The 24677-nt window shown below is 46.1% G+C and overlaps 1 protein-coding gene and 1 long non-coding RNA gene across 7 annotated transcripts in view; both read left to right on the forward strand.

The window, feature by feature from the left end:
• The window catches only part of LOC147441190 (uncharacterized), a 50972-nt gene extending 26623 nt beyond the window's left edge, over positions 1-24349 (forward strand). For all 6 annotated transcript variants that reach the window (XR_015184303.1, XR_015184307.1, XR_015184304.1 and 3 more), the window contains one exon: positions 23781-24349. This is a non-coding gene — a long non-coding RNA (uncharacterized LOC147441190). The remainder of the gene's footprint in view (positions 1-23780) is intronic.
• Positions 15748-16691, forward strand: LOC147441191 (uncharacterized). Its single transcript, XM_086483676.1, has one exon. It carries the CDS (start codon positions 15748-15750, stop codon positions 16531-16533), a length of 786 nt encoding a protein of 261 aa, XP_086339802.1. The 3' UTR covers positions 16534-16691.
• Positions 24350-24677: the final 328 nt, after the last annotated feature.

A 24677-nucleotide genomic window follows, 5' to 3' on the forward strand; every position in this document is an offset into this window, starting at 1 on the left:
TTACTTCTCTTGAAAGAACTGAATTGAACTGAAAGAAAGAGAGACGAGAGAGAAAAAAGAGACGACACAGAGATGTCGGGTCCCAACCCTCAAGGGCCCCCTTGCTCTGTTGCCAAAGCAAGTACTTTCTTTAGTCTTGCACAATGCTGATACAATGACTAAATGCTGAGATGCTCAAGCTAATGGATACTGACACTATTGATGCTGGGTATCGGGGTACTGAGGTTCTATGTGTAAGACGATGATGTCGACGACGTGTACTGCGGGTTCTAGGTCGAAGACGAGGAGGTCGACGACAAGGTCTGTGTCGAAGACGATGAAGTCGATGACGAGGTACTAAGGGTCTTTGTCGATGACGATGAAGTCGATGATGATACTGTGTCGAAGACGGTGAAGTCGACGACGGTTATGTGTCGATGGCGGTGAAGTCGACGACGAATCTGTGTCGAAGACGGTGATGTCAACGACGGGGTCTATGTCGAAGACGATGATGTCGACGACGATGATGTTGACGACGACGACGACGGTGACTGTGACGAAGACGATGTTGTCGTCGTCGTCAAGTCCGGGACTGCGATGACGATGACGAAGGTGTCGTTGTCAAGATAGGGATCTGCGATGACGATGGCAATGGTGTCGTTGTCAAGATAGGGACTTCGACGACGATGACGATGACGATGGCGATGACGACGATGGTGTCGACGACGACGGCGTCAAGGCTGAAAATTGAAAACGCTGGGCTGTCTGAAATCTGAAACGCTAGGCTGATCTGGGTCTTCTTCTTCTTGAGAAAACGCTAAGGCTCCTGTTGAGGTGCTGCCTGCCTCCTTGTGTCCCTACTTCTTCTGCTTCTCCTTCGTGCCGAATGGGTTTCTTTTATAGATCTTTAGCAATTTTCCCTACTACTTTTCCAACAAACTTACAAAAAGAATTCCAAAAGTCACTTTCAATAAAATGACTTATAAGAGGTGGTTCACGCGGTAAAATGCCTGCATGATGAAATGAATGTTCTTATGCAAGAGAGGGTATGCAAGTGTGACCAACATGGGCATGCACGTCCTGCTAGAGGCTCACAAAGGTGCTAGGCTCAGTCCTAAGCTAAGACTCATGCTAGACTATGGCAGAAGCGTGTCCACGTGGTGCAAGTGAAGGTTGTACGTGACATGCCGTCTCTAGAGCGGTGAGCCACTCAGCTGGTAAAGCCTCTGTGATGTCCTAGCTCATGCTTTGCACCCCTCTCATGCCTCGTGGCTGGATGCTCTGTGTCTCTTGTGGCAAATCTGAAAACTGAAGCTAATCGCTGAGAGTGCGGGTTGGGCCCTCTACCATGGGACCCCAAGAAACATGAGGCCTACAACCAACCAGGTGGCCTCTCCGAGTGCTAACCATGGGGTTCCAAACAAGGGGTTGTGTCAAGCGCTCCTTCGTGCAAGTGGGCTGGTGCTACTCCAGGCTACTCCTTAGCTGCTCCCAAGATCGAAGTAGGCTCGGAGCAAACCGATCCTCCAACTTCTTGCTCAGACCAACTTTGCGCATCTCTGTAAAGATCCACCTGATGGAAGGGCTCCAAGGGCCTCTTGCATGAGGGGCTCGAGCTTGAAGCCGGTGCAGCAACAACTCCTTCTAGGGCTCCTCGCCTGGAAGCAATCCTTTGACAACAAACTGGCTTTGCCTTGCTGTGCCTCCCCTGAGAACAAGTTAAGGTGATGACTTGCCAGGCTACTTTGGCTCGGGCTAACTGGGTGTCGCGCCATGACCAAAGAAAGTTCCCGATCAACCTCTCTAGCTGGTTGATACAGAAGCTCGAGAAGATCTAACAAGACGTGATGTACCACATAGTAGCCAATAACACCTGGTTACATAGTTACCGGGGAACGCCCCCTAGCCCCCGTTCCGCCGTTCCGGGGGGCAGATCCCTTCTCGAACGTTCCGAAACGTCCCGGAACGTCTGACGTTTCGGGTGGCCAGTGCAAACCGGAACGGCCGTTCCGGAACGTTCCGGAAAGCCCCGGAACGTTCCGGAATTCCCCTGGAACGGCCAATGGCTACAAAGTTACAAACAAATTTGCCAAAAATTGAAGTAAATGTTTGGGCTTCTTTTTGAAGTGTGCAAGGCCTCAAGGACTCATAAAATGCACCCCCTCCCCCTTTCTCTCCACAAGCTAATCCTCAAGGCTCAAGCTCTCTCCCTCTCACACTCTCAAGATCTCTCCCTCTCAAGACTCTCTTTCTCAAGGCTCAAGGCTTTAGGCCTTCAAGCTCTCTTCCTCTCCCTCCCACTCTCTCAAATCTCTCCCTCTCCCTCTCACTCTCTCGAGTCTCTCTCTCTCTCTCTCTCTCATCATCTAGTCATAGCAAGGTTGAATGGTCTTCAAAACGAGTTTTTTGTGAGTATTAAAGTCAAAGCACTCTAATACTCCTTGTATTTAAACACAAGGAGCTAAAAAATGCACTATTTGGGTGTTTTTTATACCTCCCGTTCCGCGCCGTTCCTGTTCCGGACCCCTAGCCGTTCCCCCGTTCCGCGGGGATCCCGTCGCCGTTCCCGTTCCGCGTTCCGGGTAACTATGCCTGGTTAGCCACAAAAACTTTGCCTACCAAAGAGAGCCGTGCCGAACTCCAAGGCAGCAACTTCCTCCTAATGGATAAGAGGAGGGAGAAGTCTGTTGCTCATGGGACAAGTCCAGGCCAACCTGACAACCCAAGTAATGAACTGCAGTCCTTGGGGGAATCCATCTAAAACCCTCATCTGGCGACCAATCAGGTGGAGGAGCATTGTGAACCTAGAAAGCTACTGTCTTCCTCCAATTGATTAGTGCTTCTGATGCACAACAAAACACCTCAAGAGCCTGCTCACAACTGTGCAGATTGGCCTCCCGACCCTCCGAAGTACAAGGTTGAGTTGTCGGCAAACTCATCGTCAAGAAGCTCATCTGCCCAAATAGGAAGCTCAGGACCACACAAGCCAACCTGCCGAGAAGTCAAAACTTTGCTCATCGCCTCAACATAGAATAGAAAGAGGAAGGGGACTAGAGGGCAACCCTGTCTAACCGAATGCGTGATAAAGAAGCGTTCCCCTCTTGCCCCTGCCAAGAGCACCTGAATATGAGCACGCCTGTAGAGAACTGATATGCCTCCGATCCAAGAATCTGAGAAACCCATCCTGCATAGGGTGCCCTCCAAGAAGTCCCAATCAACTTTGTCGTAGGCCTTCTCAAAATTGAGAAAAAGTAGCACCAAATCCTCTCCTCGGAGACGCACGAGGGCAGACGCCTCCCAAAAAGTGAAGATGTTGTTTAGGATACTACGCTCGTTGACAAAACATGTATGGGTCCCATGTATAATGCTCTCTAGGAGCGGCCGAATCCTCAAGCTTAGAGCCTTTGTAAGAATTTTATAGGATGAGGTGAGAATGGTGATGGGTTGCCACTGTCAAATCTCATCCAAGGAGCATCCCTCCTTGGGAAGTAGGTATATCATGCCCTCACTCATGCTGTAGCCTATAAGGCATCTCACCAGTGTGCCAAACAGACTCGAATGCGCTACAAAGATCCGAACCAAGCAATTCCCAGTACTCCAAGAAAAAGTTGGGAGTCAAACCATCCTCCCGTGGACAACTACGGTTGGGGAGTGCTATGAGGGCCTCGTGGAGCTCCTCTAGCTGGAGGGGGAGCTCAAGTCTCTGTCGCATCTCCTCAATAACAAGGCAAGGCATCTGTGCCCAAACCTGCTCTCTGCATGCATCCTGACGCTCTGACTGAGGCTCAACTGACAACAGATCACTGTAAACGTCAGTAGCAATTGCACACATATCCTCAGGCTTTGAAGCAACTGACCCGTAGGATCTCCTCAACTGAATAACACTGGTGTGCGCATGGTGTGGCCCCATCGTCTCAAAAAACTCCCCAGTAACTCTCCCAACCTGGGTCTAGTGAGATGCCTGCTGATGGAAGGCAGACTCATAACGCTGCTCCTCAATGCTAGTCAACTTCTGTCTAGCCTGCTACAATTGCTCCTCCAACCAAGGACTGTCTAGATGCTGCTTCTGCATCCTCTGTAAGCAAACAATGCCTCGTCGGAGACACTTCTCCTCCTCTCTGGCTACAAACAAGCGAGTTGCAGACTCCTAGAGGAAGAAGCGACTAAGCTCAGTGAGTCCAAAAGCCACTCTACCAGCAGGGTGTCCTGCGTGTCCAAGCTCTCTGTCCAAAGTGCCTCCACTCGCTCTCTAAGCTCTGGATCGAGCAAGATCCTCTTAGGGATGCGTAGCATCCCCCCCCCCCCCCCCCCCCCCCCCCCCCCCCCCCCCCCCCCCCCCCCCCCCCCGCCCTCGTCCTCTCTCTATCTCTCATAGTGAGAATCATTGGCGCATGGTCAAAAAAGGTAGTCCTTGCCAGGATGCAAATAGATCCCCCCATGTCAGAGATGTGGTCATTGGCGTAGAAGCGATCTATCCAAGATAGATTCACTCCTACTCTGTGGTTAGAGCGAGAAAAAGACAAGCTGTCTGGGGACTAAACATCAGAAACCCTCAAAGTTTCATACATAGACGCTCCCAAGCTGTGAACTCAGCCCCGTGCACAGTAACATGGCCACCTCCAATCTTGTCAGGGGGGTCCTCCAACAATGTTGAAGTCTCCCCCAACTCTACCTGTGGCAAATACTCTACAATATGAGACCAAAACTTTGCTCGTGCACTTGCCACTTTGGGGGCATTTATATTCAAGAAACCCATGAGGCAGCCCTGAACCTGCATAATAATCCACTGAGCCCTACCTGACACAATAATACCTCTGCCCACAATGGCTTGTTGCCATGAGTCTGCAATAGTCATACATACCCCTCCTTGGATACGTCCAGGTCCAAATGCAGCTGACCAAAATATCTCATAGCGACTACACAAAATCTGACCACATCGTCTAGTGTGGTTCTCACAGTGATGATGCTCCTCTAGCATAAGAATATCAATCTCACCACCCACAAGGCATCGGTGAAGCTCATGACGCAACCGACCCCCCTGACGCTGAAACTGGGGCCAACCTCGCTATCGGCTTGGATGGGGAGTAATTCGCATCCGAGCGACCTCTTGACAAGCGTATCTGAAGTGACTGTCCCATTTAGGCCCAAGCCGAGCGTGCAGTCCGTAGGGCTACATGCTCTGTCCAAGAATCCTCATGAGCGTGCTGTGATTTCCTGTTTTGTCACTGTCAGGTGCCCAAAGCCCTGTCTAAGCATCCCAAGGCCTTCCTGAGGCTCCCCTGGTGTTCTCTTGTAGTTTAGATGCGAAACCCTAAACCTGTGGAAAACCATAGCAGGCTGTAATTCTTTGTTTTGGAATGTTTTTAGCGGAGCGAACAGGTCTACGCGTGTCCCAAGGGCTCCCGCACGCAATTGGACAGTTTCCTCTAATCTGGACAACTATGCAGTTTAGTTGCGAAACCCTAAACTTGCAGAAAATCATAGCAGGTTGTAATACTGTGTTTTGGATTGTTTTTAGCGGAGCAAACATGTCTACGCGTGTCCCAAGGGCTCCCGCACGCAATTGGACAGTTTTTTAGTCGTATAGCGGACATGCAGACTTCACATTGTGAAGTTTTCGTCCGAGTTACGACTAGTTGATATTGTGCTAATTCTTTCTATCTTTTGTGGTGCGCATGCCCTATCAACTATCTTATTTTTGTGCTAATTTTTCTGATTTAATGCTTCTTTTAGTGCTAGGCTTCATTATGGCTGAGTCTGCCCTTGATCTCCGGAGTCATGACTGAAACTCAGCACGCTGAACTTTGTGTTGATGTATGCTTATGGGTGTGTGCTTGTGGTGTGTGTTGTGTTGGGGAGCATATGTTACTACCTAGTTCTACACATAGTGGGCGCTGACGACGTTAGTGGGGATGTCGTGGTATTTAGTCAATACTATGCATGATGGAGCTGATGGTTATATTTTCTTGTGGGTGACTACTATGGGTCTATACCTTGCACTTTCCTTCAAGGGTGAATCTGGGCTTATCCTGGATTCATCTAGGTATATTTTTTAGTCGTATAGCGGACATGCAGACTTCACATTGTGAAGTTTTCGTCCGAGTTACGACTAGTTGATATTGTGCTAATTCTTCCTATCTTTTGTGGTGCGCATGCCCTATCAACTACCTCATTTTTGTGCTAATTTTTTCGATTTAATGAGTGCTAGGCTTCATTATGGTTGAGTCTGCCCTTGATCTCCGGAGTCATGACAGAAACTGAGTATGCTGAACTTTGTGTTGATGTATGCTCATGTGTGTGTGCGTGTGGTGTGTTGTGTTGGGGAGCATATGTTACTACCTAGTTCTACACCCACTATTGGGCACTGGCGATGTTAGTGGGGATGTCGTGGTATTTAGTCAATAGTATGCATGATGGAGCTGACGGTTATATTGTCTTGTGGGTGACTACCATGGGTCTATACCTTGCAGTTTCGTTCAAGGGTGAATCTGGGCTTATCTTGGATTCATCTAGGTATATATATAGAGTTCTCACACGAGAAAACTCTCCAAATTCGCAATCTTTCGCGATAGAATTGTGCGTATTTTTGTAATCTGGTACTTGTTCAGAAGGCTCTTGCCTCGGCAAACACGCATAAAATCTTGTACATGATCATCTGAGTACCCCAACTAGTCGGGCATTACCATATGTGCAAAGGGGAGAGAAAGATGCACGAGAGCAAATCATCGCGCTAAATGAGATAAGGGAGAAGGCAAGCTTTTCATTAAAACTGTGATCACCCGTAGCCTCCAGTGTCAATTTGGGCGCCTCCTCTTGGGATTAGAGCTTCTGGAACTGTGTCGACCTATAGGTTGCTCTCCTACTGCCATGTGTCCAGTTTGCCCCATTGGTTTAATTTCCTAGTTCCCACCAACTTATAAAATTGTGACTTACTGAGTGGCCCAAATTCCATTTGGCGCACAGAGGCTTCCATACTCATCACAATGCGTTCTTGGGAGATCAAAGATAAAGTCCATCGCTATGCTTTCCCATCATCCATGGCCTATTAGGGATTGGCAATGGTTGCAAATAGTCCTTGTTACCTTTTGCCTGTCAAATTTGACTTTTTGGCATACTAAGCATGATCTTACAAATGTGTCAACATCTTGACGTAAAGCTGGCCAATATAAGAATGCCTCAACTCCTTTCACTGTCGCATCAATTCCACGATGCCCAACATATGGTGGAGCATGACTTTCTGAAACCGGCCCGTGGGGCGGTAGGCTTTGGCTTTCACCCGAAATTCTTTACTTTAGACACACACAGAGAGAACGTGCAAAGGTAACCTGCGACGAGAATTAACACTTAAGCACACACGGCTCGGAAGCTAGAATGCTCTGAGCAAACGCCGACAACCTGTTGGCCCCAAAATTGGCGTCCCTTTCGGTATTTCTTTATACTTTGAGAGGGTAAATTACATGCTAGAGTCGTGGGAATTCTTTACCTGTATCCATCTAGATACCACCTACTTTGGCCAAATTTCGGCAACATAACAGCCCCAAAACTTGCGCGAAACCTATTCCCCTGCTAGAACTCACTTCCACTGGCATAAACCCTCTGTTTTCTGCCCAAAAAAGTGAATTCAGCTTGCTATATGTACTGGTTTTTGCCCTGTTTTCAGCCCTAAATAGTCCCCGAACTGTCCTCTGTCAGTGGGGCACGGCTCCCAATGATTTTGGCTTCATTGCGGCTGCAAAACAGTCCAAAAACAGCGCGTACACAGCGCTGAAAACGCATCTGTTTGGTGAGGTTATGACCCTCACCGGTGCGTGCTTTGGAATAGCAATTAGCTACTCCTGTTCCTGCTCAAGGAGGCTCTTGCCTCGGCACTAAAGCATGAAACCACACAACTGTACATCAATCAAATGAAGAGTCCTCTTGTGGGCATCACATAACTGCATGTAGGGGAGAGAGAGAGCAGTGTGTAGTGTGCAGGTCATCACTACTAGCACCACACTATACATAGAGAGGAAAGCAAGCACTCCATAGCTCTTAACCTATGATAGTTTTCACAAATGAGGCCTCTCGGCTACAAAAATCAGCGCCCGATTTTTTTGCAAGAGGAAAGTGCACCATATTGTGCCACTTGGCGCGTTTATAAGCAATTTCTCGTTTCGGGGTTGCCGCCTAAAAATCTCCCGACTGGTTGCCCAGTTGACTTCGCGGCGGAGTTCTAAAATGTTCCCCTTGTCACTCCGGAGGTAATGACGAGAACAGATTTCATGGCCCAAAATAGCAGCTCCCTAAATTTTAGGAGATGCTTCCGTTGGGCTCCCACTGGTCTTCTGACCATCTATCCCCATTGGGACCTCATCCAAAAGTGCAATGTGGCCCAACTGTCGGGTATTTTCTTTTGGTGATCCTACTGGCTTTGTGCCTTTATTGAGTTCACTTCCTAGTATCCACCAACTTGCTAAGTGCGACGGGGGGACCTACATGATCTTGACCTGAGCCTAGACATCCTCTTACCATACGAATTCCAGTGCCCACGAACTTCCCGTCTGCGGGTGAAACTACCGTTCACATTGGCCATACAATGTCCGACCATTTGCAACTTCAAAAAGAGGGTCTCAAAAATAAAACAAAAATCATTGGAAAGAAAGCAACAACTAAAGTTAGCAGTTGCCACACCCTCGTGACATAGTTAACAGTTGCCACGTCCTTGTGACACTTTCCATCAAAACCTTTGGCTGTAACTGTTTAGTAATGCGTAACTTTCCATGCATCATGAGAAAGTCATTCTTAAGCCTTTAGTGCTCATGTTGTTGCCCATCAACAAGCTGATCATAGATCCTTGCAAAATCTGAATCTTCAACCTATCGTGTCTTCATTTCTTCTAGTTCATAATGGTACGGAATTGACACTGCCAAAATTTGGGGCTTCCGTGACAACGCATCAGCCGCCACAATCCTTTTCCCTTCCACATGCATAATCTAGAAATGGAACATTGACAAGATGTTTGCCCATCGCATGTGTTTCTCAGACAACATCGTTTGTGTGGGAAAGTATCGCAAGGTTTGATAATCTGTTTGGACAACAAAATCAGCCCCTAGAAAATAGTGTTTCCAAGCACTCTAAATTGACCATAAACACCTTGGAAACCTGGTTGGACACCCATGTTCCCATATATAGGGTTAACCAAGCTTGTTTGGATTGTCTCAAACACATTCCCTGGCATATAACCTGTGGAAGGTCCAGCCATAGCTTGAAACACTGAACCACCTCCAAAATCACCAGGATATGAAGTAGGCAACGGGAGGGTCTAATGCATAGCGTGTTCATTACCCCCTTGACCATTCACAAACGGTTCGTGTCCATGTAAAGCAAATTGCTTGGGATCAATGGACATCGTTGGTTGCTCAATCACATGGGCTTTCCCTTGAGCATCATGAGACCTCTGTGCTTTGGAAATCTCCTTTTCCTGGAACGGCTCAATCATGCCCTGTGTCCGAGCTTGAAATTCTTATGTAGGAGCTTGTAAGAACTCCTGCATCCTTGGATTCTTGGCCAACTGCTGAAACATTTCCATGCAGCTACGTTGTTGAGCTCTAAACAACCTGTCCTCTTCTTGAAGAGTTGAAGGAACTTTCTATGTGCCATGTGAGGGATCCCACTTCAGATACTTGGTCTCTCTTCTCTTCCATAACGACAAGCTCTGTGTTGCTTTCACCCATAACAATCCACACTTCACTTTTTGAAGAAAAAGTGACTATCTTGTCGATGGAACCGGGCTTGTACACAGTAGAGGGCGATACTAACTCAATTAATTGTTAACTTTACACAGAGCGCTGAGAAGAAAAGAGAACACAGATGCGTGCAGCGACTAGAACGTCACTGCGCACACAAAGACCGAGTCCCGACACCCTGTAGGCCCCAAAGATTGGTGCTTCTTTCAGTATTTTCTTTATTCGATTGAAAAAGGACGATCCGAACACTTAGATCAAACCTTCACCAAGCTGTCCAAACCTGTCTAGGGCTGAAATCACAGGTTTCGGACCTGATTTCGCAGCATAACGGCGTCAAAACCTCTATAGGTCAAAAGTACATGTCTACGACGGATTCCCTCGCATTTTAGAAGCTTTTTGGTGAGCTATAACAGAATTTCAGCGTGCTGTAATTCCCTGTTTTGGCATTGCCAAGTGCTCAAAGCCCCATCTAAGCATCCCAAGGCCTTCTCGAGGCGCTCCCCTGGTGTTCTCTTGTAGTTTAGGTGCGAAACGCTAAAACTGCAGTAAAACACAGCACGCTGTAATTTTCTGTTTTGGATCGTTTTTAGTAGAGTGAACACGTCTACGCGTCCCCCAAGGGTTCCCGTATGCAATGAGACAGTTCCCTTGTAATTTGGACGAGTTCTCATGCGAAAAAACTCTCCAAATTTGCAATCTTTTGCGGTGGAACTATGCGTACCTGTGTAATCTGGTACTTGTTAGAAGGCTCTTGCCTTAGCAAATGCACATAAAACCCTTAGAACTGTACATGATCATCTGAGTAGCCCAACTAGTGAGGCTTTACTATATGTGCAAAGGGGGGGGGAGAGATGCACGAGAGCAAATCATCACGCTACATGAGACAATGGAGAAGGCAAGCTTTTCATTAAAGTTGTGATCACCTGTAGCCTCCACTATCAATTTGGGCGCCTCCTCTTGGGATGAGAGCTTCTGGAACTGTGTTGACTTGCAGATTGCCCTCCTACTGCCATGTGTCCAGTTTGCCCCTTTCGTTTAATTTATAAAGTCGTAAGTGACTTGTTGAGTGTCCCAAATTCCATTTGGCACACACAAGCTTCTATACTCATCCCAATTCAATGCTAGCTGGCCCGATCAATCCTAGACTGACCGGCCTAGATTCCCGATGTGGGAAACTCGTTCGACCCCGATGGTTTCACACTGGCCATCAATGTCCACTTGCACCTTTTCAAGGGTTTCGGGGAAAACAAGGAAAAATAGAATAAATAAAAATATGAGTGCATATTTAAAGAAGGCAACACACCTCCTAGTGACAGCAGTTGCCATGTCATCAATTCTCCACGCTAGAGTTCCAGTGCGTGTTTGGTCATGATTTATTTAAACGTCTTTAGGTCACTTGGACCCCATCGGACGGGGTCCCATAAGTTGGTGGGAACTTCTTCCGCTTCTTCTTCTTTTGCTGCTTTTGCTTCTTAGGGTTTAGGCTTCCGAGCCGGGATCTGCAGGTTGGCTCTGTTCTTCAGTGGCTTGACTCGTCAGCAATTTGGGACATCCTCCCTTCTTGGAAGAAAGTAATCGTATCTGCAAAACAACTCAAGGTAGCTCAAAAAAAAACTTCCATTAGTCTCCTTAGAGGATCACTGCCACTCATCAGGACCTGCTATCAGTTGACTCGATCCCAAATCCATAGTCTCCAAAAAGTTGCCTCCTTAATAGGGAAAAGAAGATCAATAAAAGATTGCTTGCCAAGGAACCCACTACTCAAATAGCTGCAGTGACAGTTCGAATGCTCGGCAAGCAATAACACACACGGAAAGGCTAACTGCAAATGACATCCATGATGACGAGTTTGAGCAATCAAGAAAACAAGAGTTCCATGGCAAGTGACAATCAGCTAGTTGGGGGGAGTGGGCAAAGAATGCCCACCATCCCTCATGAAAAGGCAAGGCTATGGCATGCCAATCGAGAAGAAGAGCAGCATCAATCCCTAACATAGGTGTAGCAACCTCACATTGGATCCCACATGCATTGCCACTGAAATCCGCATCTAGAAAAGAGGCCTTAGACCAGCTATGTGGAGATGTTGCCAGACCATACTCCCATCTAGCCCAACCAATGTAAGTCCTCCAACCAAGTTGTCGACGTAAGAATAACCAACAGTGGTGACCTGTAGCGCGTGTCCTAGTGCAACGTTGTGCAACATGTGACCTACAACAGCGTGATCTATTGTGCCTCTTGTAGCGCGTGACCTACTGCGAAGAGAACGATCGAGCAGAAGACTTGCAGACCCAGAGACTGAAGCAGGATTCGTAGAGGCTAAGGGAGACCCTGTGCAAAGGCTGATGGCGTTGATGCGGGGGAAAAGAGAGCAACTCGCTAGCAGTGAGCATGTTCTGAGCATGGACCAATCAGCTGACCTCTGGGACGAGGATATTTATGAAACCCCGCCTAAATCAAACGGGACATTTAGGTGTTGGTTTTGAGAGAGCGCACTATCGCCAGGTTCAATGAGAGCAGAGAAGCTGTCTAGAGTCAAAGATGACGTAATGTATGAGAAGGTACTGGTGATGATCAAGGCGGAGTTGAGCCTTTTGAGGGGTGACATTGAAAAAGAGATGTATGCAAATGCAGAGACTTACAAAAGAGCTATGTATGCCAATATGAGGAAAGAGTTGGACAAAGAGATGCTTAGTAAGCGTGATGAAATGTACACATCATTGAAGGCCGAAATGGAAAAATGCATGAATGAAAAGGATGCATTGATCAAAGCACCTAAGGGAGACCTCGCAGGTTGCAAAAATACCCCCGCAAAGGAGGGAGAAAATCAGCTCTCAATAATAAAGGAGCTTGAAAGCATTAAGGAGCAAGTGAAAACTCTACAGGAAGAGGAAGAGTAGAAGGCACAAACAACCTCTTCATGGGCAGAGTGTTACAAATTGATGACGTGGTAGAATTGTTTGGACAACAATATGGAATCCCGCAAATTGCGCTAACATGGTGACCTGGAGCAATACGGAATCTGCTTTTTGCGTTGGCATGCCATGTGGGCCGTGGCAGGCTGTACTGATTTCCAGGATGCACGCTGGCTGCTTCTGGGCAAAGGAGCTTTTGAATTTGCAGCTTTTTATGTACTTGCTTTTGATTTTGAAGGCCATGGGTCTACAAATAAGAACTTGAGGGCCTCCTGAACTCAATGGAGTAGAGAGGACCTTCAGACTCTGTAACTTTGCTCAAGCATTAATATAAAAACAAATATCGAATGGGGCGCCAAATTTTGGGGCCAATACCTGTAAGTACGGAACTATACCGGGCTGTGTTGACTCTATTTTAAAAGTGTGTAAAGTTGTAAAGTATTTCAAGTGATTCTCTCGTGTGTCGTGCCAGATTTCCGACTTGGGATGCCTAAGTCTATAATACTGGTATCAGAGCTCAGTCGATTTTCCTTCCATCGGGAAATCCAATCCTATTAGTACGACACACATGGATTCAAACGACGAATCTCTCAAGAATCAGACAAACCCACCCAACAATTCCAGATCGGGTGAAAGTACGAGAACTTCAATGTCGTGTCAGATTTACAACTTGGGGTGCCCAAGTTGTAACACGGATTACCTATTCAAAACACAAGAGAAGGTTGATAAAGCTGAAAACTGGATCGAAAATGCAAAGAAAGGAAAAGATAAGATGGCCAAAGCCACATCGACATCAACTATCTTCGATATGACAATTTAGGAGGAGCAAAAGAGAAATACTCAGTGTTATCGGGGAACGCGTTCACACAAGCCTGGAACGTCGGAACAACGTTCGGGCAGAGCTTGGTGACGTGGAACGGCCCGGAACGTTTGGGCGTTCTAAATGGGAAACTGGTACTGAAACGGCACGGTTAGAAGCTGGGGAACGGGCCGAAACGGCTCCAACGAGTAGTATCGGTCAGTTTTTTAAAGTTTAAACATGGGAGGGGAGCAAAGCTTATAAAATGCACCCCCCCCCACCCCTTTCCTTTACTCAAGCTCTCAAGCAGAGCTCATGGGTGTTTTTAATGCCTCGCGTTCGGCACTGTTCCCAATCTGGACCCCTCCCCATTCCCTCGTTCCGCAGGGAGGCCCGTCCTGTTGCCGTTCCGCGTTTTGGGTAACTGTGGAAATACTAGGGCCCTTCATGTGCGTGGTACAGGTCTCAAAGACACTGGAAAAGTAGGAGAAGAGGTGCAAGAGCTCTTGAAGCGCATGGGTATTTCTGATACACAGGTGTTTGGAGAGTTGGCAAGAAGGGAAGTGATGAGAAAGGAAGGCCCATGGAAAGAGCACTCATTATATATTTCCCTACGCTGGAAGCTAGGAAGGAATTCCTGAAGAAGAGACCAACACTCAAGCAAACTGGGATATTTTTGGGTGATGACCTCACTCTAACATGTAAGAGCTGATGCCAAAGATCAAGGCGGCGAGGGAGAAAGGGAAAATTGCTTTCTACAGGGGAGGGAAAATATTGGTGTTGGAAAAACGCACCGCATGACGGCACGAGACCTATGGGACCAACCTTAAAATGGCAGCATGGAATTGTAATGGATCAATGAAGCTAGATGTATGCGCATTTGAGGATAGCTTTATGAGAGGAATAGTCTAGCATGAGTCATTAGCTTAGGAATGGGCTTGGCACCTTCGTGAGCTTCTGGCAGGACGTGCATGCCCAGGCCGGTCATAGTTGCATACCCTCTATTACACACTATAGTCATTTCACCATAGATGCATTATACTGCGTGAACCACCTCTTCTAGGTCATTTGTTTATAAGTGACTTTTGGAATTCTTTTAAAAATCGTGAGCTTGTTGGAAAACTTGCCCGACCCATCCTATAATTCTTTTAAAAGAAACCCTAGCGCTGGGAGAGAAGAGTAGAGGAGCAGAGCAGAGGAGCCTCTCAATCACAGTGGCTGTTTAACGTTTTTGCCACCCAGCTTTTTCAGCCTAGTACCCCCCGTCATCTGCGTCTTTGGACTATCAGCTTTCAGCCTTTAGCGTCGTAGATCCACCCCATTCCTCGCAGCAGAAGACTAGCATTTTTTTTTTTTTTCGACACACCATAGGGCCCACAAGGGGAGGTGCTTATCCCTTCCAAATATTAGCCATGTTACATGGTCAGGCAAGGGCCGCGTACCATCGGGCAAGAGCCACGCGTAGGCATCACCATGGCCACCTAATTGATGCACCACATGCTGGGAACGACGGAGAGAACTCGTAGCAACCAGCTAGGAACCTCCTCCTCGGGTGACCCACCCCAGGAGGAGGATGCACTCGAGTGTCCAAGGGCAAGAGCCCTAGCAACGTGAACACCAGGTGAGCACAAGGTGTCCCTCTAGAGTGTGACCCAACGGGGGATTTGAACCCACAACCCATAGGTTGAGAGGGCAAAGCCTTACCGTTAGACCAACTCTTAGGGGACGAAGACTAGCATTTTCAGCCTCCATGATCAGCGTTTTTCAGTCAGAACAGCCAGTGTTTTCAGCTTGGAACGCTTGCAGATTTCAGCCCCTATCCTCGTCATGGTTATAGTTCTTAGCGATCAACATCGCTAGCAGTACCGGCATTCAGCCATAGTGTCGTCGTCGTTGACACAGTACCCCAGCACCCAATACACCTTGTGCCTTGGCTCGGCACAAGGATCCACAGAACCTCGTCGTCGTTGTCGTCGTCGTCAGACTCCATCAATACCACGTCTTCATCGACATAGACCCATTACTACCTCGTCGTTGACATAGACCCATCAACACCTCGTCGTCGACATCATTCTCTTCGACATAGAACCTCTCAGTACCTCAGTACCCAGTAGTACCCAACATCAGTAGCATCAATATCATTACCCATCATTAGTAGCATCAATACCCATTAGCATCAGCATTGTGCAAGAATAAAGAAAGTACTTGCTCTGGCAACAGAGCAAGGGGGCCCTTGAGGGTTTGGGATCCGACATACCCTCTCTCTCTCTCTCACATTAATCAAAGGGTATCCAGAAGCGGTCGAACAGTGAGCTTATCGCCTTTTAAATCAATGCCGAAGGACACGCCCCCCAAGGATTCAAGGGACACGACGATCACATATACTACACAGGACATTTGGGGACTTCTACTGTCTATCCAAGAACAGGTACGACAACAGAATGAGGTTATTTCACGCCAAAATGAAGACCTCAAGAACCTGACACTACGCAACCAAGAGTTGGATCATACCATTGCACTGCAAGCTCTGAAGCTTCAACAACAAGAAGACACCCTGAAAACACTGCAAACTCAAGTGCTGGAACAAGGCAGTCACATAACACAGGTCACCAATAATGTAACCGATGCACCGGAGGGGTCTCCTCCATCTTGGGCACAAATAGTGAAACAAGAGAGGACAATGGGACACAAGACAGGAGAGATGTATACGTATGAGAGTATGTATACGCATGAGGATTCTACCGAATACAAGGAAAGGGAGAAAAGATCCCAAAACATTGTGATACGAGGCATGCCAGAACCTGAGGGGGAAACAGTCATGTCATTGAACGTAGACGTTACCACCCTGTTAGCAGAAAAGCTTGATATGCAAGATGCAGGGGTATATGGGGCACATAGAGTGGGTCAGAAGAAGACTGATGCTCATAGGGCAGTTGTATGCACAATGTTGGATGCTCGCAAAAGGGCCATAATTTTGGAAACTGCACGCTTCTACTTGAAAGGCACTCAGTACTATGTAAGTGAAGATAGAACACCGACACAACAGGCAGCAAGAAGGAAAGCATATGAGGAACGTCTCAAGGAGAAAAAACCAGCATCACCGCCTAAAAATGCATAGGGGCACGCGACCCATGGGATCACGACCATACAGGTAACAAGCTGGAATTGTAGAGGTTTCCCATGGCATAAGGGAGAAGGGCTGGTGGATATTCTACCACAAGCTGACATACTCTTCCTATTGGAAACATGGGAACAAAACACATGCAGGCTGCCGGACATTAGTGGATACATCAAGCACTCCGTATGGTGGAATGGTACCAAAATGCGAGGACAAGGAGGTGTAGCTGTAATGTATAAGGAAGAGCTTCAAAAGGTGGTTGAGGTATGCAAGATCGATGACCACAAGCGCTATATATGGGTTAAGGTTTGCTCATCAAAAGGATTGATCTTTGTTGCAGGATGCTATATCCCGCATCGAGAGTCACCTTTTTATGACACAAACCAGCTATCCAAAAATGACCCCTTTGCTTACCTATGTACAGACATTGCAATATATGCACAAGAGGGAGCACTTGTCCTTCTTGGGGATTTGAATGCCCGGATTGGAAACACACAGGTACAATTGACAGACCATTCAATGCATCCTGCGGATAAGAATGGGGAACTTATACTTGGTTCTATGTGGGATAGATGTTCAAGTGATAACATCATGAATGCACAGGGGTCAGCCATGATAAGTATGATGAACTCAATGCAGCTTGTAGCCATGAATGGTGCGGATAAGTTCGTACACTCTGGATCATACACTTGCTACACGGCAAATCATGGGAGGAGTACAAATGATTATGCCTTGGTGAGATACGATGCATTGGAATTGGTCCATAGTTTTGAAGTGGGTAGCAGGCTACCAACCTCCGACCATACCCCAATTCTTATATGCCTACACATGCCCAATATGCCTATTGTCAACACAATGAATACAGCAAATTGGTCATGCAAAATGCAACTCACGAAGAAAGAGGACTATGCTAGTATCTTAGATAGCTTACTGTTTAACCGGAACATGCCTTGTGACATTGAAGAGACGTGGAAGATCTTCCGACATGCAATGGAGGAAGCGGCAAAAATTACTATGGGCAAGTATCAAAATGGTAAACAGACTAGGAAGGGTTTACCTCATAATCCTTGGTTTGATGCAGAATGCAAGGAGGCCAAACGCAAGATGAGAGGCTTAGCACAACACTCAACTGAATGGGAATGGGCTTCTAGAGAATACAATACACTCAAGAGGAAAAAGAGACGCATGTATGAACTCTCAAAAGAACAACAAGACCTCAGCAGGTTCAAGAAAGAGCCAAAGAAGGCTTGGCGTAACATGAAGGGGAAGAAATGGGATGTGATAGGAGATTTCAGCCTAAATGAAATGTATGCTTATGTACAAACTTTGTATGCCCCGTCGGGGACTCAAGAGGCGATATACATAGGGGCTCATGCCGAACATCCAAAGCCCATCACCTTCCAGGCAGTCATTTAAGGCCTCAAAAGCCTGGCGAATGGGAAAGCAGCTGACACATTACATCTTACCTCTGAAATGCTGAAATGGTCAGGTATTGAGGCTAAGAAATGGATACACCATATGATGAATCAAGCAATCAACCAATACTTACCCCAGGATTGGCAAGAAAACTGGGTGAAAGCGCTCTTTAAAGGAGGTGACCGCAATTTGCTCACTAATTATCGCACCATCATGGTGAGCTCATGTATGGCAAAACTATTTGGAAGCATTATTGAGAAAGATCTTAGCACATGGGCTGAAAATAACGGGAAATGTGCCATTGGACAAGTAGGATTTAGAGCCCGCCACAGCACGATAGACCACCTTATCACACTCCGGGTCTTGATGGATGAAACCGGGCTAAAAGGCAAAACCCTGTATTGTTGTTTTGTGGACTTCACAAAAGCGTTTGACACAGTACCCCGTCAAGGGCTATGGTCACGTATGGAAACTCTGGGAGTTCCTATGCATCTCAGAGCAGCAGTGGGACGTCTCTACCAAGAGGTCAGATGTAAACTCAAGACAAACACAGGTTTCTCACAAGAGTTCAGGAGCACTATGGGAGTTAAACAAGGATGCCCTTTGTCACCTATGCTTTTTGGACTATGCATAGATGAGCTTGATGATTTCATTAACAAGGCTATGGGAGAGGGGGGAGATCACCCTAGCATTGGTACTTTCACGCTTCTGCTGCTCATATATGCTGACGATGTGGTTCTCTTTGCCTACAAGGCACTCCTTCTACAGAAACTTTTGGATGCAGTACATGGATTTTGCAATGCAACGGGCTTGTCAGTCAATGTAGCCAAAACAAAGGTTATGTCAGTCCACACATGTAGAAATGAGAATCAGCCCATCGTCACGTATGACGGGCAAGCACTCCAAGCGGTTGAGAGGTTCAAGTACTTGGGCATCTATGTACCTTCAAACCATGCATGGGGAAGTTGCACGCAAAACAGAATTGATGCAGGACAAGCGAAATACTATGAATTTGAGAACATGTGCAAGCAAAGTGTCACAAGGCGATGGGAAATCAAGTCTCTAGCATTTGATGTATGCGTGGTCCAAACAATACTTTACGGTGTAGAGGTATGGGGGGGGAGTATCCCCGCTAGCACTTGGAATGACATTGAAAAGATATAGAAAAAATTCCTATGTAGACACATGGGGATCAAAACTACCACCCCATACTCAGTGATGCTTTTGGAGACAGGAAAGAGACCCTTGGAAATGCAAGCCTTACAGAGGGTACACAGATACCTCATGAAAGTTAAGATGATGCCGGAGAGCCGTCTACCCCACATGGCATGGCAAGCCGGATGTAAACGCAAAAGAATCACATCCAGTCTCGTAGAAGACATACAGAAATGGTTCTCTAGATGGAATGTGGGAGACCATGTGGACATGCACATAGAGGAAGGCACTGAACATGAGCATGGGCTGAATTTTGAGAGAAGCATACTTGAAGCCCTACACACTAGATGGAGTACAGCTGTACACAGTACACAGGTCCAAATTTGAATACTACGGCAAACACATCAATACACGATATTGGGAGACCTACAAGACTGGGGACACCCAGATGCATATCAGGACACCTATGTCCCACCGGGCAAGACGGGCCATTACTTTGATGCGGACGCGATCACACATGCTCAAGATTGAAACGGGAGGGTGGCTGAATATTAAGGAAAATAGAAGGACATGCACACAATGCAATTTAAACAAAGTGGAAAGCGAGGCCCATGTCACCATCGAGTGCCCAGCATACGCACACATCCGTGCTGATTTCCCATTGCTATTGCAAGGAGAGGTTACCTTTGAGGAGCTTCTCTCTCGAACACACCCCTCCCCAGTAGCTTTAGGCATCTACTTTGCCAAAGTATTGGATCATCACATAACACTAACACACAAGAAAGCTACTAGCCCACTACCCCTTCTACACACATGAGGGAGCCTCTTGTAGATTTTATTTTTTTTGTGGTCCCATGGGTCATTTTGGCCCCCCAAGGATGTAAATACAACATCATCATCATCTCTCTCTTTCTTTCTGTTAAGTCCAATTCTTACAAGTGAAGTAAAGTATCCCTTGTGTTTGTGTGAAGTACTAGACCCGAGCTAAATCCTTAAACACTTCCGCTGCACATTACATTGGTATCAGAGCTCTGCGCGTGCTTCGGCTTTGCAAACTCAAGGGAAGAATCTAAAGAAGAACCCCAAAAGAACTAAGAACCTCAAGAACCCAAGCCAAACCAAGAATCATCAAGAATCAAGAACCCAAAGAACCTCTCTCGTTCCCCCCTCCCCCCGAAAGAATCTTCGAGTCCCGATCATGGACTTATTAGCTCCCACCTTCATTGCCATGTCTTTGAAGGAAGATCGACATCGGATACATGAAAACCGAGATCTTGAGTACTAGGATCTACTTGCTTCTTATGCGGATATGGAAGGAGTTGGAGACAGGATACTTAACCCTCTTCTGCATTCGCATTTGCATGTAGCGTGCATCCACTTCCATCGACAAGAAACCCTTGGAATTACCTCCGAGCACCCTTACCTTTCAGTTTCACCCGCAATGTTTTCACGACAGGACTATTTGAGTGGTAGTACTTGCTCGCAAGGCAGAGTCAACATCAAGGCTGGTATTCTGCGACAATAGTAAGGGTACCTAGTAACTCGTGTGGTTGGTGTTTACATCGCATTGGATCTACATCCGCAGTATCCATCAGTTTGGAGGAGTCTATGTACCCATGCACCAGACTCCACCAATCATTTCTTAATCACATTTCTGTCGAGGGTCTCCGATACAAATCATGATTATTGTAACCATTTAGCAATCACATCGAGACCGTGCTGATCTTTTCACGGATGTCTTGATCTACTAAATCTTGTTACCACCATTAGATTCATATACTTTCTTTTCACATTTCAATCAAGCAAATCATGCCTATGACCATCCCCACAAGACGGTACATCCACATCACATATAGTTCACAAAATCACACACGTAGCTCACATTGAACACCATGTTTTAATCATTCAATGTATCCATCTCATCGCTCTAGAACTCGTGATGCACCTAGATCACTGTGCAGCCATCTCATCCTTCCGGAACTCTTGTTGCGCTCACAACAGTATCCAATGACCAGTCATCTCATCGAGATAGAAATCTTGATGCTCTAGAATCTCTTTCTGTTCTTATTCACTTACCCATCACATCCATATCTCGCTGATCTCTAACAGTTGTTTAGATGCACCAAGTTCAAATCATTCATGAGACAAAATGTTGCAGACGTTCATCTTTCTCTACATGTTTCTAACAACACACACATGAAAGAGCACATGTCTTCAGTTCAATCAAGGAAATTTCCAATTCAGTGCACATATTTTTATAAAGTCATTCCGCAAAATACTGTCAGCTCCTTAGTATCCTTAAAATCTCAAGGAGAAATTAGTGACTTTATTCATTCTAGGCAATTTGTGACAAAGGAGTGGAGTGGCTCCCCTCTCGTGGAGTCTGCACCGCACTAGAGCCACCTCCTCAAGAGTAAAATATCTAACTACAGCCCGAGCGCAGCTCATGAGCCTCGAACTCTCAACATTTGGAGATACATCAAATTATTTTTTGAACAAAGTCCATCCTCTTTGTTCTCCCTGCTACCTTCCCCTGCGGTGATGGGTAAAAAAAACAGAGGATGAGCATCAATTAGGAGCTGTGGACAAGTAGCAAAGTTGGGATCGCATATTGTCATGTTTTGAACTTTGTACTTCTTTGTTTATATTTAGCCTCTTCTAGGTAGGTTCGTACTAGTATTCATTTCTAGTATTTAGTTTACATTAGGATTCAAGAATTTGTTTCTTCGAAATTTGTTGTGTGAGTTTGATTTCTAGGATTAAGTCTTTGAGATGTCTTATCCTTACTAGTCTAAAGTTGAATACTTTTTTCAAGTTTTAGCGAAGTAATCTGCTTTAATTTATGCCTTTCCTAAAAGCATTTTTAAGTAATGGTTTGTTTCGTTTAGTAGCAAATGAAGTTTTGTTCTTTTGGGGCGTTGTTTTTTGTTTTTTGTGTCCCTTGCTTTTGTAATTTCGTGAGTGTTTTTAGTCCCTCTTATAACTCATAAGTTCAGAGTATTCTGGCATTATGAAGGTATATTAATTAGGAGCTATCCGCACTCAAGGTGGCAGCTGCATATGGATATATATCGATTTCTTTTATGTCCCTGGAAAGGCAAATTATGAGTAAAAAATCACAAAATAGCATAGCTCTCTCTCACAACAAAACATCACATCTCCGTTGAGAAGCCGGCTGATTTTGGTGTTGCATCTCTCATGATGAGTCTCTACAACCTCAAGGGCTTGGCATTGGTGGCCATATGTATGCTATGCATCCAAGGTTATCTTCGTTTTGAAGCAGCCATTTCATGAAGTGAATCACAGAGTTGCGTCCCCAAGAAAATTTGTTTGGAGGGTACTTGGATACTTGCCCAACGTGAAAAGGTGTTTGTGACATATGGAGGAGGTTTAAGTTGCTCAATTGTTAAGGTTTGGGTTGTTCCAGTGAAAATGTGAGATGTGCCGGCGAATAATGCTTTGTTTCCCCAGAAATAGTCAAGACCATGATATCTCATAAGAGGCAATCTTTTTGAGAAAGCTTGGCTTGAAGAAGAGTACCTCTAAAGAAAATTCGTATGTACTGAAGATAAGATTAGTGTAAAGTTTTTCATTGACATTGTGTATGTAGATGACTTGATGCTTATAGTTGATCAGGAAAGTTAGCATTGATCAGACTTGAAACAGACATGACAGACGTTAGTCTCTAAGCCTGAAATGACAGACGTGGGGCTTCTAGAATATTCTTGAGGGATAACTCTCAAAAGGCATCATTGTTTTTCAGCAAAAGTATGCGATCGAGATTTTGAAAACATTCGTGTTGATAGATTGTGAGTTGATGATCTCTCTGATGGAGGTGGGCCTTTGACCTTACCAAGAAGATTCTTTGCCTTCCGTTCACATCAACCAATACAAGTCTAGATGAGATATCTGTTTTGCAATTGGTTAAAGTCATTTTTTGGCCAGGTTGCTGAGTGTGTGCTCTGCACAGCGTCTGAGGCGGGAGGAGTTGAAGGCAGGCGCCATTACTCCATGCTGCGAGATGGGAGGCACTGAAGGCAGGCACCATAACTGCGCGGGCATAGTTTGAAGGGTGAACTCTGCGTGTTCATGCTTATGTTGTAGGGCATGTGCTAGGGCTGTCTTCTCCAGTGCTGCATTTTTTCGGTCATCTACGTGTGTTATGGTACGTGCCCTGACAGGGTCCTGAGAGTTAATGTAAGAGGGCCTTTTGTTGGCTTTGTGGGGCCAGGGTTGCCATTTCTTCCCGAATCCCATGCCACCTTCGGCATTTAACTCGTGCACCAGTTTTAGTTGTGTCGCCACACAATAGCACTCTACAGACAAGTACCTCCCACAGTCCCAGTCTCCTGCAGGGTATTAGCTCTTGCCATGTTTCTCCTTTCCCTCCTCCTTGCCCGCAACAACTCCACGTATTCTCGTGTCTTGGTGTTATCTCACTGTGCCAACATTGATAGGTGCGCAGGTTTCAAAGCTCTCAATATGTCCTCCTATCTAGCCAGTGTTGCACTGATCTAAAGATGTGCAAGAGTAGGGTGAAACTAGGTTCTTTGCTTACGCATAATTTACAATGTGTAGACTTATGTTTTTTTTAAAGAAAAGACTTCAGTTTGAGTAGTGTTGCAGACCTGGTAATTTGGAGGTGCATCTTGTGGCTAAATGAAAGTGTTTTGCAGGTTGGTACACCACTAGCTTTGCACGCAACATGCTTGAATATGCTGGGAGGGAAGGGTGCAAACATGGATTCATTGAGAGCTAGTGCTCTTACTTAGCTGTATCTTATGTCTGCTCTCGAGGCTGGCCGCCTTCTCAAGAGCCACATGAAGTGTAACAGATCGAGGAAGAAACACCCTAACAAATTCATGACTTGGCAGAATGTGCTTATTTTGTATACCATGAACAAGAATAGAAGCAAGCCGATGATCCCGATGTACCGATGATCCCGTAGTCCCGGCCTGTCTATACAGACTTGTGCAGCCGAGGAATGAGTGGACTAAAGCTCTAAGTAAAAAGTGGCTCTATATCCAAGCAAATGTTCTGAATGAAATTTGAAGTTGAGTGGGATGACGTTTTCACAGTGGCAGCTGTGCACGGATGTGTGCTCTATCTCAGCTTCCATAGGATTATGTTGTGTCGGGATAAAGCTCACTTTTGAGATTGTTTCTGTAGTCGTTGGAAACATCAGAGAACTTGCAAGTGTGGAGTGTATCCGTAGACCATTTAAGCATTTTGAGTTTGTCTCTGAGTTTTCAATTTTTGTTGTCAATGAAGCAGACGGAGTGAGATCTTTACCAATTAGCAGGTGGAGACCTGAGTAGGGCAAAGAAGCCTCTTTTAGAGGGAAGGTAGGCCAGGCTAGGTTTGGTTTTGGCTTGGCTTTGCCCTATTGAAGCTTTCACCTTGTCTATCTATTAAGGTGAAGGTTACAATAGGGCAAAGTTTAAGCTTCTGAGATCACCCTCCAACTTTTAGTTTCCACTGCAAATTCCATTTCATTGATATAAGACGAGATTTGTATCTGTTGTCTGCAGCTTTTTTGTTCTAGGCTACAGACAATTGGATTTTGAGAGACT

The sequence above is a fragment of the Adiantum capillus-veneris genome, chromosome 15 (genome assembly GCF_014529385.1).
Source record: "Adiantum capillus-veneris isolate H3 chromosome 15, ASM1452938v2, whole genome shotgun sequence".
In the NCBI taxonomy this organism is placed as follows: Eukaryota; Viridiplantae; Streptophyta; class Polypodiopsida; order Polypodiales; family Pteridaceae; genus Adiantum; species Adiantum capillus-veneris.